General features: G+C 37.9%; 1 protein-coding gene across 10 annotated transcripts in view; it reads left to right on the forward strand.

The window, feature by feature from the left end:
• The window catches only part of DNM3 (dynamin 3), a 573673-nt gene that overhangs the window by 296777 nt on the left and 264043 nt on the right, over positions 1 to 12853 (forward strand). For all 10 annotated transcript variants that reach the window (XM_060643523.3, XM_060643524.3, XM_060643514.3 and 7 more), the window contains one exon: positions 10951 to 11064. In XM_060643523.3, coding sequence (XP_060499506.1) covers positions 10951 to 11064 — 114 coding nt within the window. The remainder of the gene's footprint in view (positions 1 to 10950; positions 11065 to 12853) is intronic.

Here is a 12853-nt window from a genome sequence, read left to right on the forward strand (position 1 = left end):
CATACTGTTTTGATTACTACTTCCTGTACCCTTTTGTAGCTGTGGCCATTGACTACAACAGACATTTAGGGGTATCGGGAAGAGAGAGGGTAGACAGAGGAAACCTTTCTGGTTTCAGCCCTACCAGGCTGTCAAACAGGTTTTTTTCTAGTTGTTTGTGAACCTATAAATTTACTGGGGGTAGATTCTCTCCCTAAGAAGTTATTCTTGCCACTGTGCACTTAGCCACCAAGGGCAAAGCCATCTGTGCATGTAGTCTGAGAAAAGGGCACTGAAACATTGCTGTCTGTTGCAGTGTTCAGGACTCCGCAGTGGTGGCAACCCTAGTCCCCAGGTCTTAGTTGAGTTCCCTCCCTCTACTGTGCAGTGTATTCAAAACCTCAGAATTTTTCCTATGCCTTTGTGTTTCCCTTCCTGCCTCTTGTTACATCATTTCTTGATCTCAAAGCCCCGGCCTTGTAAGGAGACTTTCTCCTCCCTGTATAATTAATCCAGAGCAGGCTTGTGAACTTGTGCTGCCATGAAGGGTGACCCTTGAGTCTGTAAATAAGCCACACGAGTCAAGGTTAGTTCTCTACAGTTTGCCCTGACCTCAGATAAAGAATGGCATTGAGGGAAGCTCATTGAACACTTCCTATCTCCCACCTGGGGCCTGAACCTGGTAAATTAAAGCTAGAACCTCAAGAGGGCTCTGTGATACACATGGGCCTCAGCTGCCTTACAGTTTAGAAGTAGTAAATTGAAATTCTCCCTTTTCAGGCCTATCAGGGCCTATATGCAGAAAGACTCTTTTCCCTAATATTGAATCCTTGCCTCAGGCACACCTGCTTAGAAAAATCTCTGCCAGCCAAATTCAAGAAGACTATATCCTGAAGATGCCTGTGCTTGCAAAGGCATGTCTCTTCCAGCCAGCTGAGCAACTGGCCTGGCCTGTGCCTTTGCTGGGCCCATGCGTTTGTGCAGCATTTACCCAGATAGGCCCTGCGGTGTATATACACTACCCTTACAGAAGCAGCTACTCCTCTGTGGGTAAAGCCTATATATAAGCTTTTATAATCTGCCAACATCAAAATATGGAGCAGTTGATGATATGCAAACTTTTCTTAGGCTGCAACAGTTAAAAGCCAGCTGCAGAGCTGAGAAAAACTTGTATGGTTTACCATAAGCCAAGGCCAAGGTTAAAATGCCCTGCTCACAAAAGTTCAAGGCCCAAAGCCTTGGCCACATTAGAAGTTTTCCACATGTACTTTTTTTTCTCCCCATAATTTTATTCCTTGTCTGTGTATTAATTTTATGATCCAGGGTGCTGGTCAGATGCTGAGGTCCGAACTCATTCCTGACATACAAGTTTTGGCATCCCTGACAAAGCCTGAGTTCTTATAGCATGGAGGGGACTGGCTAGAGTAGGAACTCTCTAGAGTAGGCTTGCCGCTAAGAGAGGGCCTGGGCTGTTCTTCTCTCCCCATTGCTGGTCTTGCAGTTGCTTTCACAGTTTCTGTGTTTGGCAAAAGGAGCTTGGGTGATATTTTACGGCAACAATTTTTTTAAATGGTTGAATTCAAGCCTTACAAATATGAACACGCCCTTTCAGCTCTGAAGGTCCCTTCTAGTCATGTAATTATGAGCCTTCTTGCTCTTGTTTACTTGGACGCTCAAAACAGAATTTGATGTTCAAACACCAAGAGGCTGAAAATGGTTACTCTACTGAATGTTGGTAGATTTTTTTTTGTAATTTTAAATTTGAATGCAAAATTAACGTTATCTTTCTCTATGAAAATAATCTACAATCAACCCCATTTGTCTTGTCATTCGGTTCAAATGTTATTATTTTATTTAGTCTTTGTCTTCTTTTTCTCCCATATTTTCCTTTGTCTTGTTCTTTTAATTTCCCCTCACATTCTTACCTCTTATATTCTGACCATTTTTCCTGAATGCTTGCCTTTTCCTATCTTTTTCTGCTGCTTTACCTTGATTTCGTGATTTCTCTCACCCCTCAATTCTTTTGTGAAAGAGTACTTTAGGAATTGCCTTTCCTTGATTCTTATTTTGAACTGTCATTGGGAAGACAAAAAGCCCATTTGTGGAAAATATGCTTCCTTTTCCAGAAAGGGCTGGAATTGGGCCAGAGCTTCTTAAATATTTTATGACAGCAACTTAACTTGCTGACAGCATTCGGTACTGACACACTTCCATGGGTGCCTGTGAAAGGATGTGGGCCATGTGCATTCACAACATGCTAGCTGTCATTCTCTCTTTTTTTTTCTCCAAATGAGAAAGCCTATTGCAATGCAATGACTGTCATTTCATAGAATGTAATATCTAATTATTTTTGTCAATTCTTTGCAAATTTCATTTTAACTGTGATTAGTAACTCATAATATCCATATAGCACAATTGAATATATCCACTGGACCAAATCATGTTTTCTAAGTATCCTATTTAGCTATAACATTCAGCACTTCTAGAAATAGTGGTGCATCCTTGAGAGATTAGTCCAATGGTGCCAGTAGGATCAGGCCAGTTATTACTTCACATCATCTTAAATCCCCAAAACTCCATTCTTGTCTTCACTTACGTGGTGTGCACATTTTTTTAAACCTCCTTAGCACCTCCAGTCTCTTCATCTTTCCATTTTCTACCTTTCTATTAGGCCCCTCCTGGTCTCATTTCTCTGCCTGGCCTGGATTGAATGGATGATCACCTGAAGTAGTCCTTTGCCCCAAATCTTCAACATCTTTACACCCATGTACTTAGATCACGTGGACCTAGAAATTCAGAACGCTAGATCAATTTCCATTTATCTTCTCTTTTTCTACTTCTAGTGTGTAGAGCACTGCTGGCGACGATAATACAACTATGCACATTGTATCCCTGCAATCTATGGCCTTCATTCTCAGCTTTCCACCATTTGTTTTAAAGAATTTATTTTTTTATTTTTATTTTTAAAATTTTTAATGTTTATTTATTTATTTTTTATTTGTTTTAATTTTTTTTAAGTTTATTTATTCTGAGAGTGAGAGTGAGTGGGATACGGGTGCAGAGAGAGAGAGAGATTGGGGAGAGAGCGAGGATCCCAAGTAGGCTCTGCACTGTCAGTGCAGAGCCTGATGTGGGGCCCAAACTCACAAACCATGAGACCACAGCTTGAGCCAAAATCAAGAGTCGGATGCCTAATTGGCTGAGCCACCCAGGCGCCCCAAGAATTTGTGTTTTTAGAGAACTTTTAGGTTTACAACAAAATGGAGTCAAGGTACAGAGATTCTTCATACACCCTCTGCCTCCACGTATCTGTAGCCTCCCCTATTACCATATAACTCATCAGATTTTTTTTTTTTTAACCAGGGATGAATGTACATCCTCACGCAACATACATAGTTACCTTAGGGTTCACTCTCAGAGTTGTACATTGTATGGGTTTGGAAAAAGGTATAATGATATATATATCCTTCATTATAATAGCACACAAATTCGTTTTAACCCTAAAAATCCTCTGTGCTCTGCCTATTCATCACTTCCCCCACCCTTACCCTCATCCCTGACAATAGCTGATTTTTTTTATTGTCTCCATAGTTTTGCCTTTTCTAGAATATTCCATTGTTGAAATCATATACTCTGTAGCCTTTTAATTTATTTTATTATTTTATTTTTTAACATTTTTTTTTAAATATGAAATTTGTTGTCAAATTGGTTTCCACTCAACACCCAGTGCTCATCCCAACAGGTGCCCTCCTCAGTGCCCATCACCCACTTTCCCCTCCCTCCCACCCCCCATCAACCCTCAGTTTATTCTCAGTCTTTAAGAGTCTCTTATGGTTTGGCTCCCCCCTCTCTAACTTTTTTTTTCCTTCCCCCTCACCCTGCCATGGTCTTCTGTTAAGTTTCTCAGGATCCACATAAGAGTAAAAACATATGGTATCTGTCTTTCTCTGGATGACTTATTTCACTTAGCATAACACTCTCCACTTCCATTCACGTTGCTACAAAAGGCCAGATTTCATTCTTTCTCATTGCCACATAGTATTCCATTGTGTATATAATCCACAATTTCTTTATCCATTCATCAGTTGATGGACATTTAGGCTCTTTCCATAATTTGGCTGTTGTTGAAAGTGCTGCTATAAACATTGGGATACAAGTGCCCCCATGCATCAGCACTCCTGTATCCCTTGGGAAAATTCCTGCCAGTGTCTATAGCTTTTTTAGATTGGCTTATTTTACCTAGTAAAACGCATCTCGATTTCCTTTATGTCTTTTCATGGCATGATAGCTCATTCTTTTTAGTGCTGAATAAAATTCCACGATCTAGATGTACCATGGTGTGTTTATCCACTCATCTACTGAAGGACATCTCAATTACTTCCAAATTTTGGCAATTATGAACAAAGCTGCTATAAACATGCATGTGTGTCCATAAGTTTTTAACTCCTTTTGGTGAATACTAAGGATCACGATTTCTGGATCACATGGTAAGAATATATTTAGTTTCATAAGAGACTGCCAAACTGTCTTCCAAAGTGGCTGTACCATTTTGCATTCCTGCCAGCAAAGGTATGGGAATTCCTGGTGTTCCACATCCTGCATTTGTGGTTGTTAGTTTTCTGGATTTGGGGCATTTTTATTAGGTGTGTAGTGGTATCTCATTGTTTGAATTTGCATTTCCCTGATGGCATACGATATGGAGGATCTTTCTGTATGCTTATTTGCCATTTGTATGAGGCATCTGTTAAAGTCTTTGGCCCATTTTTAAATCAGGTTGTGTGTTTTCTTATTATTGAGTTTTAATATTTGAGTTTTGTATATTTTAGATAACTGTCCTTTATCACACAGGTTTTTTGCAAATATTTTCTCCCAATCCGTGACTTGCCTTCTAATTCTCTTGAAATTGTCTTTTGCAGAGCAGATGTTTTTTAATTTTAATGATTCCAGCTTATCAGTTATTTACTTCATGGGTTATGTCTTTGGTGCTGTATCTAGAAAGGCATCACTATACCCAAAATCATCTAGATTTTTTCTCCTATGTTATCTTTTATGAGTTCTGTAGTGCTGTGTTTTGTCAGCCATATTTTACTAACTCTTGTTATGTTCACTCTCTTTCAATTACTGAGGAATTGTTTCATGCTCTCATTAAGCCTTCTTTCCAACTTCTCACCCTCACTCTCCTGCAGATAATTTAGTCTCTGCTCTTATCAAGAGAAATGGGAAGATCAAATATAACCTTCCCAAAGTTTCTACTCTTTTCCTTACAAAGGACACACATCTGCCCTTACTCTCCCAACCTCTCCAGGTTCACAAGATGAGGTAGTCCCATTTCTGTTCAAGGACAGTCCCTTTCTGTACTCTTTATGCTTCATTCCTTTTCTTTATCTTTATATTATTTTTTTTATATCACCAACCTCTTATTCTGTACTGTTATTTCTCTTCAACCAATAAATATGCTCAGTACTTGACTATCCTTAAAAAAAAAAAAAAAGAATCCAAAACAACAATAAAATAGCAGCAGCAACAATGCCACCACCTCCTTTGCTCCTGTGTCTGATTTTAACTGTCTTTCATCCTCCTCTGGACAGAGCTCTTTTCAATTATTGTCTCCATTTTTTACTTCCCATTCACCTTTCAATCCAATGAACTCTGATTTATCCTGTCACAGCACTGCAACCGGCATGGCTGAAGACACTATGATGTCTGCATTGCACTTTACACATCCCTGTCTGTGTTGAATTTGACACTTCCAACTACACTGTCCTTGAAGTTCTCCTTGCCTTTGGCCTCCATGACCTTATTGCTATTATTTCTCTGACATTCCTTTTCAGGCTCTTTTCTGACCTCTTCTTAATTGTTGGTATTTCTCCAGGATTCCACTGTGAGCCACTGCTATTTCACTCAAAGTTTTAACTGACGTATCTATATCTATCTATATCTGCCTATATCTATATCTATATCATCTATCTATGTCTATATCTATATATCTGTATTTATATCCACATGTAGGACTTGCAAGTCTTCATTTCTAGTCCTAACATTGCCATTTTGCTTCAGAGGTCGGGTCCCTTCTATGTGTGTTTTCTATAGGTACGTCAAATTCAACATGACCTTGGCAGAATTTATCCTCAACTCCTCTACTTTCCAACACTTGGTTCTTCTCCTCTGTTCCTTATAGGTTGGTAGCCCCAAGAGTTTCAAAATCATTTTAGAACAGCACAACATCCAATAAAAATATAATGTAAACCACATATGTAATTTAAACTTTTCTGACAGCCACATTAAAAAATAAAATGAGGCGTGCCTGGGTGGCTAAGTCAGTTAAGTGTCTAACTTCAGCTCAGGTCATGATCTCATGGTTCATGAGTTGGAAGCCCGTGCCAGTCTCTGTGCTGACAGCTCAGAGCCTGGAGCCTGCCTCAGATTCTGTGTCTCCTTCTCTCTCTGCCCCTCCCCAACTCACGCCGTGTGTCTATCTCTCAAAAAATAATAAACATTGAAAAAACTTTTTTTTTTTTTTAAATTTTTTTTTCAACGTTTTTTATTTATTTTTGGGACAGAGAGAGACAGGGCATGAATGGGGGAGGGGCAGAGAGAGAGGGAGACACACAGAATTGGAAACAGGCTCCAGGCTCCGAGCCATCAGCCCAGAGCCTGACGCGGGGCTCGAACTCACAGACCGCAAGATCGTGACGTGGCTGAAGTCGGACGCTTAACCGACTGCGCCACCCAGGCGCCCCTGAAAAAACTTTTTAAAATAAACTGAAACAGTGGAATGAATACTAAAAACCAATTTTATTTAACCTAATGTATTCAACATAATATTATTTCAATATATGATAAATCTTAAAACAGTTACGAGGTTTTTGTTTTTGTTTTTGTTTTTGATACTAAGTTCTCAAAATCTAGGTTGCATTTTACACTTCTTGAACACCTGAACTGAAACTAGTCACTAGGGCCCAATGACCATGTGTGGCTACTGTAAAGTACAGTTCTAGAATCTTTACATTCACTAATCTCTCTCTCATCTAGTTATAATTCCTGTTGATTTTATTTCACGGGTATTTCGCCAGTAAGTTTATTTATTTTCAACCTTACTACATCATGGCTTTAGTCACACCTTGGTCATTTCTCATTTGAGTTATTGCAATAGCTTACATAATCTAGTTTCTCTGTCTTGGAGAGAGTGCACATCCACTAGAATGAAGGAGGATATAGTAGAATAATTCCTTATATGTACTTTTATCTATAAAATTAGAAAGCAATTCGGACCTATTAATATTTAATATACATATTGATGCCAGCACCCTTGCTCTGTATTTTTGAGAAGTAATAATAAAATGGAAATGTAAGACATAAAGTACATTTTCCCCACAAAATAAAAAACTTTTAGTATGGTTGATTTTATCTTCATGCAGACTTTCAAATTTCTCTGTATATTTCTATATGATGTACATAATTTATTAATACAATGGTTACATATAATTTAAAAATAAATTTATATATGTACTTGAAATTTATTTTAGTACTGCCAGGAGGAGTGAGATCAGTAAAATTTAGAGTCTCATGGAACTGGATCCACTCTGACTTTACCCTACCTGCCTCCCCGACCTCAACTTCTTCATCCCCACCACACATTTTCTGTATTAAGTGGCTCTTTCATATTTTGTTCCTGTTTGTTCTTCATACAGATAAACAAATCCAGTAAAACCTTGGTTTGTGAGTATAATTCATTCTGGAAACATGCTTGTAATCCAAAGCGCTTCTGTATCAAAGCGAATTTCCCCATAAGAAATAATGGAAATCCAGGTAATTCATTTCACAACCCAAAAGTATTTACATAAAAATTATTACAATACCATAATATAATACAAAATAATAGAGAAAATACAAAATGTAAAGAAAAATAAACAAGTTAACCTGTGCTTACCTTTGAAAACCTTCATGGCTGGTGTGAGGGAGACAAGAGAGAGGAGGGTTATTGTGTAGGACAACTTTCACTATCACTAACAGATCAGTGCTATCTGTTGGTTCAACGGAGTCTTTTTCTTTTCGTGCAGCTTTAACAAGGAGCCTATCCAATGACACTTGCTCTTGCCTCCTTTAGAGGATTTCACGGAAATGTGACATTGCATTGTCATTAAACGGGTTCATCGCTCGCACTGCTCCAACTTTATTTGGGTGGTGCTTTTCTACAAAATTTTGCACTGTTCCCCACATTTTACACATCTCCCTAATCTCATTTGAAGTGAGGGATTCCTCCATCTTTTTCTCCTCTTCCTCTACAGACGAGATGCAGATGTAGACTTCTTATAAAATTTTGCAATTTTAGCCACTCACACCCCTCATTTGTACTGCTCAATGATTTCCTTAACTTCCACTGTAATCATCTTCTTACTGCCTTTCTTTTCCACCTTTTCCTGCATGGAGGCCATTGCATACGTTTGCATGGATGTTGACTACAGTACAGTATTAATAAACTCTTGTCATATATTGTATTTAATGTAACTGGCAATAAGGCAGCAGAGGAAAGGGTCTATGTCTGCAGGCAACCTGACCTAGAATGAAGCAAAGTACCCCTAAGCTTACTCTTGTATGGAAAAGCAAAGGACCTTCTATAGGTCCTTTGAAGTGACAAAAAATACACTAGTGCCAATTGTGGGCACCTTCTAATGTTCTGAAAAATCACTGATTTCTGCCAAACACCATGGCCTGAGACCGAGCATCTGAGCATGGGAGACGATCACCCACAATTCCACAACAAGAGAGAGAGAGAAGCAGCGTTGGCTCAGTTATGATCATGTGACATTCAGCATCACGTACTACTTGTATTGCAAGACACTGCTTTTTATCAAGTTAAAATTTATTAGAAATGTTTGCTAATCTTGCAGAATACTTGCTGGACAAGTTACTTGCAATCCAAGGTTTTACTGTACTCCCTGACCTGGCATTCTGTTTCTCTTCCAGGCTCTTCTGAGATACCATTTCTTCAAAGAAAGCCTATGACAACTTCCTAAATTGTGTCAAGTGCCCCTTCCCTTGCTTGACATACATTTCTTATTATACTATTAGATTGAAATTAAATCTTTATGGATCTGCCTTCTCTACTAAGCTGTAAGATTCGTGAGGCAAGGATTGTAGCGTCATTATATTTTTTCATCTTGACATATGATAGGTTCTTTAGAAATGTTCACTGAACTACTTTCATGCCTTTCCTTGTTGGTTCCAGCCTGTCCTACCAGGAGTGAAATAGCGATTTGCTCATTGCAATTTATGGAGTAACTGAAAGATTTCCATTCTATCCAAAGATGCACGAAAACATACTTTCATTTTAGTCCTGCGATTAGTATGCTATTTGTAAGAACCTCATAGGGTCGATAACACTGTTAGTGTGAAATAATTTGACCACTTGCTTCTTACTAGAAATTAGATGAGATTACTTGCTGTAGGAGAGTGAAGTTTTGACTGTATGTGTACAAGCAGTGGCCATCAAACTTCACTATGAATAATAATCACCCTGGACACATGTTTAAGTGTAGACTTCTGGGGTTTCATATGTACATATTCTGATTCATTTGGACTGGGGATGGCCCAAGAATCTGTGTTTTAGAAAAGCATCCCGATGGTTATAATATAGTCGGTAGAAACCATACTTTGAGAAGTATTGTTTCCTTCTTTCTGAAGTAGAGAGTAAGAGGCAGGAGTAATTTCGAACAATTGAGAGAACTGCCTTAGTCAGAGATGGAGTGAGGTTCTGTGTAGAGGTTTACAGAAGTTACAGAGCATTAGAAAGGAGAATGGACACCTGGGAAAGCTGAACCAGGGAATCAAGGGTGGCAAGGACTGAGGGTGTGGAGAGAGTCTTGAAGATCAAGAATAACAACTTTGGCTTATTTCACAATTTTCCCTAGGATTGGCTTTTCTTCTTTAGCAAGAAAACTTATTATCAATAATTTAAAAAAATCTATTCAGGTAATTCATCTTCATTTAGGAACTGGCACTCAGTAGTCATTAAATAAGTACAGGGTCTCTAGGATATTGATTAATTTAGGTATAGGATGATTATTGATATTTAGAACAGTGTCATGTAACTCCATACAGTATTTCATTTTTGGTTCTATGACAACAAAAACTATCTGGCAGAGGGGAGATGGTTATCTGTGCCCTGTGAAAAAGCAGAATTTAACTTTGCAACTCTGAGAAAAAGTTAGATTTTCACTTAAAAGCCATTTATAAATAATTTCTATCAGAGCTATAATCTAAGTTATTCATATGTTTTAAAATTTAAAAGCTGTTTATAGATTTTTATGAGGATGCTACATGCTTTTTAGCATGACAAATAACAACCAGAAGTAGATGGATAAATCTAGACCATTAAGAAGCTCCAAACTTTTAGTTTTTGCTTATTGTTTCAGCTTTCTTGAACCTCATTCAGTTTTATTTAGAGTGGTGAACTGTTAACAAGGAACTAATTGGTTGACTTGAGTTTCTTCTTTTTACCATTTGGTGACCAGTCTCTGGTGAAAATCCTAATGAGATGCAAACCAGACAAACAAATGGACCAGTGGACTGGGAGGGGGGAGAGAGGCAGTGGGCCTGGAGAGTTTATTATTGTTCACCCAATCAACTAAATATGTTTTAATTATAGCAGCAATGCCATAAATAGGCTGAGCACAAGCCTATTAGTCTGCCTCATTCAATTCTTTTCTGTTTCAGTTGCTTTGCTTCCACCATCCATATAAGTCTGCAATTTCAGTCTTGTCCATTTGATGGGAGAGATTTCCCTCTGGTTATCTGTAGTTTGGGAAGATAAATTGTCTTAAATAGCTCAGTAGAGGGTGAGCTTTGGGGAAACAATGTTGTTCTTAGTGCAATTTATATCTTGTTTTTAACTCCACTTAGTACAAGACCTATGCTCTCCATTGGTTCACATTAAATTCAACATCTCTGCCAATCTGTGCTGTCTTGTAGGTGATTCGTAAGGGATGGTTAACCATCAGCAACATTGGCATCATGAAAGGAGGCTCTAAGGGATACTGGTTTGTCCTTACTGCTGAAAGCTTGTCCTGGTACAAAGATGACGAGGTAAGTCACAGAGAATCACAATTATTTTATTAAAGTGTTTCCAATTTCCAATTAATTGATATTATTGTGATGTACAGTTCCAAGACATGAGTGATACTCTTTCAGTAAGACATAGCTTGGGGTGTTTGAAGAAGCATTGTTTTTTCTTCATAGATTCTTAATTTATAATATTCCCCTCAATTTCTTTTATTGCTCTGGTATAGTCACATGTTTGCTAACCCGAAGAAATGGAGTTAGGGGTCAGTAGTTGGAAATTTCCTTCTTTGTAATAATGATGAGATACTGATATAGGGACAATTTTCATTAAATAATGTATTGAAAAAACCCAGGGATATAGAGCATCTTAAGAATGAAATTAATAGCACTGATGCAGAGTTAATAAAGAATTTTGGAATTGTTGGCTGTGACATCTGTTTCAAATGGCAGGCTTTTGAAAATGTCCAAATCAATAGTCTTCAAGCAAGCCCCAGGTAATTGTTTATATGAATTTTGTTGTTTGAAAATTTGATCTATGTAAAAGCCTGAATTATGATGATTATGTTCTCCGGCTCATGTTAGATGTTAATCATTTTGGCCCTGTGACTTACTACTCATTTTAATCTGGTAGCTTTAAAAGTGCAAAAAGTCCTATCAATCTTGTGGACCCATTAGAGTGCTATCAAGTGATACTGCTAAATTTGGGAGGTCATGGATGAAATTAAACTATGTTTTGGAAATTTTAAGAGCTCTGGACTGACCTGAGCTATTTTTGGTGCTTATAATGCAGTCCACAAACATTAGATAAGAATACTTTGTGATTTAGAAAGCTATTTACAGGTAAGATTGCCTCAATTTTGTTTAGCTGTAAAGGGCATGTATTTCAGAGTTAAAAGTCCTTCCAATCCTGGCTTGATATTCTTTTTGAAAGTCCTACAAGGTGCCTTTGTCAGTTGTTAGAGTTCAAGTTTCATGTCTTACATAGTTCTTTCTGCTTCCTAAGTACTTTGTGAACAATAGTATATTAATCAGATGATCAGTTGATGGCCACTAAGTTTTCTTCAGTAAGGGAAATAGAATATTATAGAAATGTACAGAAACAATTTTACACAAAAGCTTTACAATATTTTTTTTATGTCCTATATTTCACTGACTTCAGTCAAACATGGAGTGGTTGTTGTAAGAGTCTGAGAATTAGCAATGGTTTCTTTCCTTTGCTGGCTGCTCAGATAGCCCTGTCATTCCGTGGGAAGCTCCAGTCTTCAAAGACCACAGCTTTGGGAGCTCTGAGATGCCTGTCTAGATAGAAAAATCAGTAAATAGAGTGTCTTCTTCTTTTGTGTTCATTTGTCTTAAGAGATCTTCTCTTAGATACATTTTGTTTCCAAGGACTTAGAGGATTATTTATGTACATTTAAATTCATAAGCAAAATTTAAAAGCAAAAGATTTTGCTGAGGATTCATAATAATAATAGCTGGTGTTTTTTTATAGGTTAAAACACCTATATATGGTCCTATATGGACTCATTCAGTCCACATTGTAACCCTAAGGATAAGTGCTGTTGTTATCCCCATTTTTCAGAGAAAAGTAAACAAACAAAAAAAACCCCCAACTATTCAAAAAGTCCTTTCTGTAGGACTCAGTTTCCCTTATTGCAGAATACTTGGTGTTTGTGAGCATAACTAATTTCCCAAGGTCGCATAGCTAGTTGGTGGCAAAGCAGAAATTCAAACTCAGGCTATCTGGCTTCTGAGCTCATGTCTTCAATCACAAGTATATGCAAGAATCCCAGAGATGCTGCAGTTGTCCAAG

The sequence above is a fragment of the Panthera onca genome, chromosome F1 (assembly GCF_046562875.1).
Source record: "Panthera onca isolate mPanOnc1 chromosome F1, mPanOnc1 haplotype 2, whole genome shotgun sequence".
Lineage (NCBI taxonomy): Eukaryota > Metazoa > Chordata > Mammalia > Carnivora > Felidae > Panthera > Panthera onca.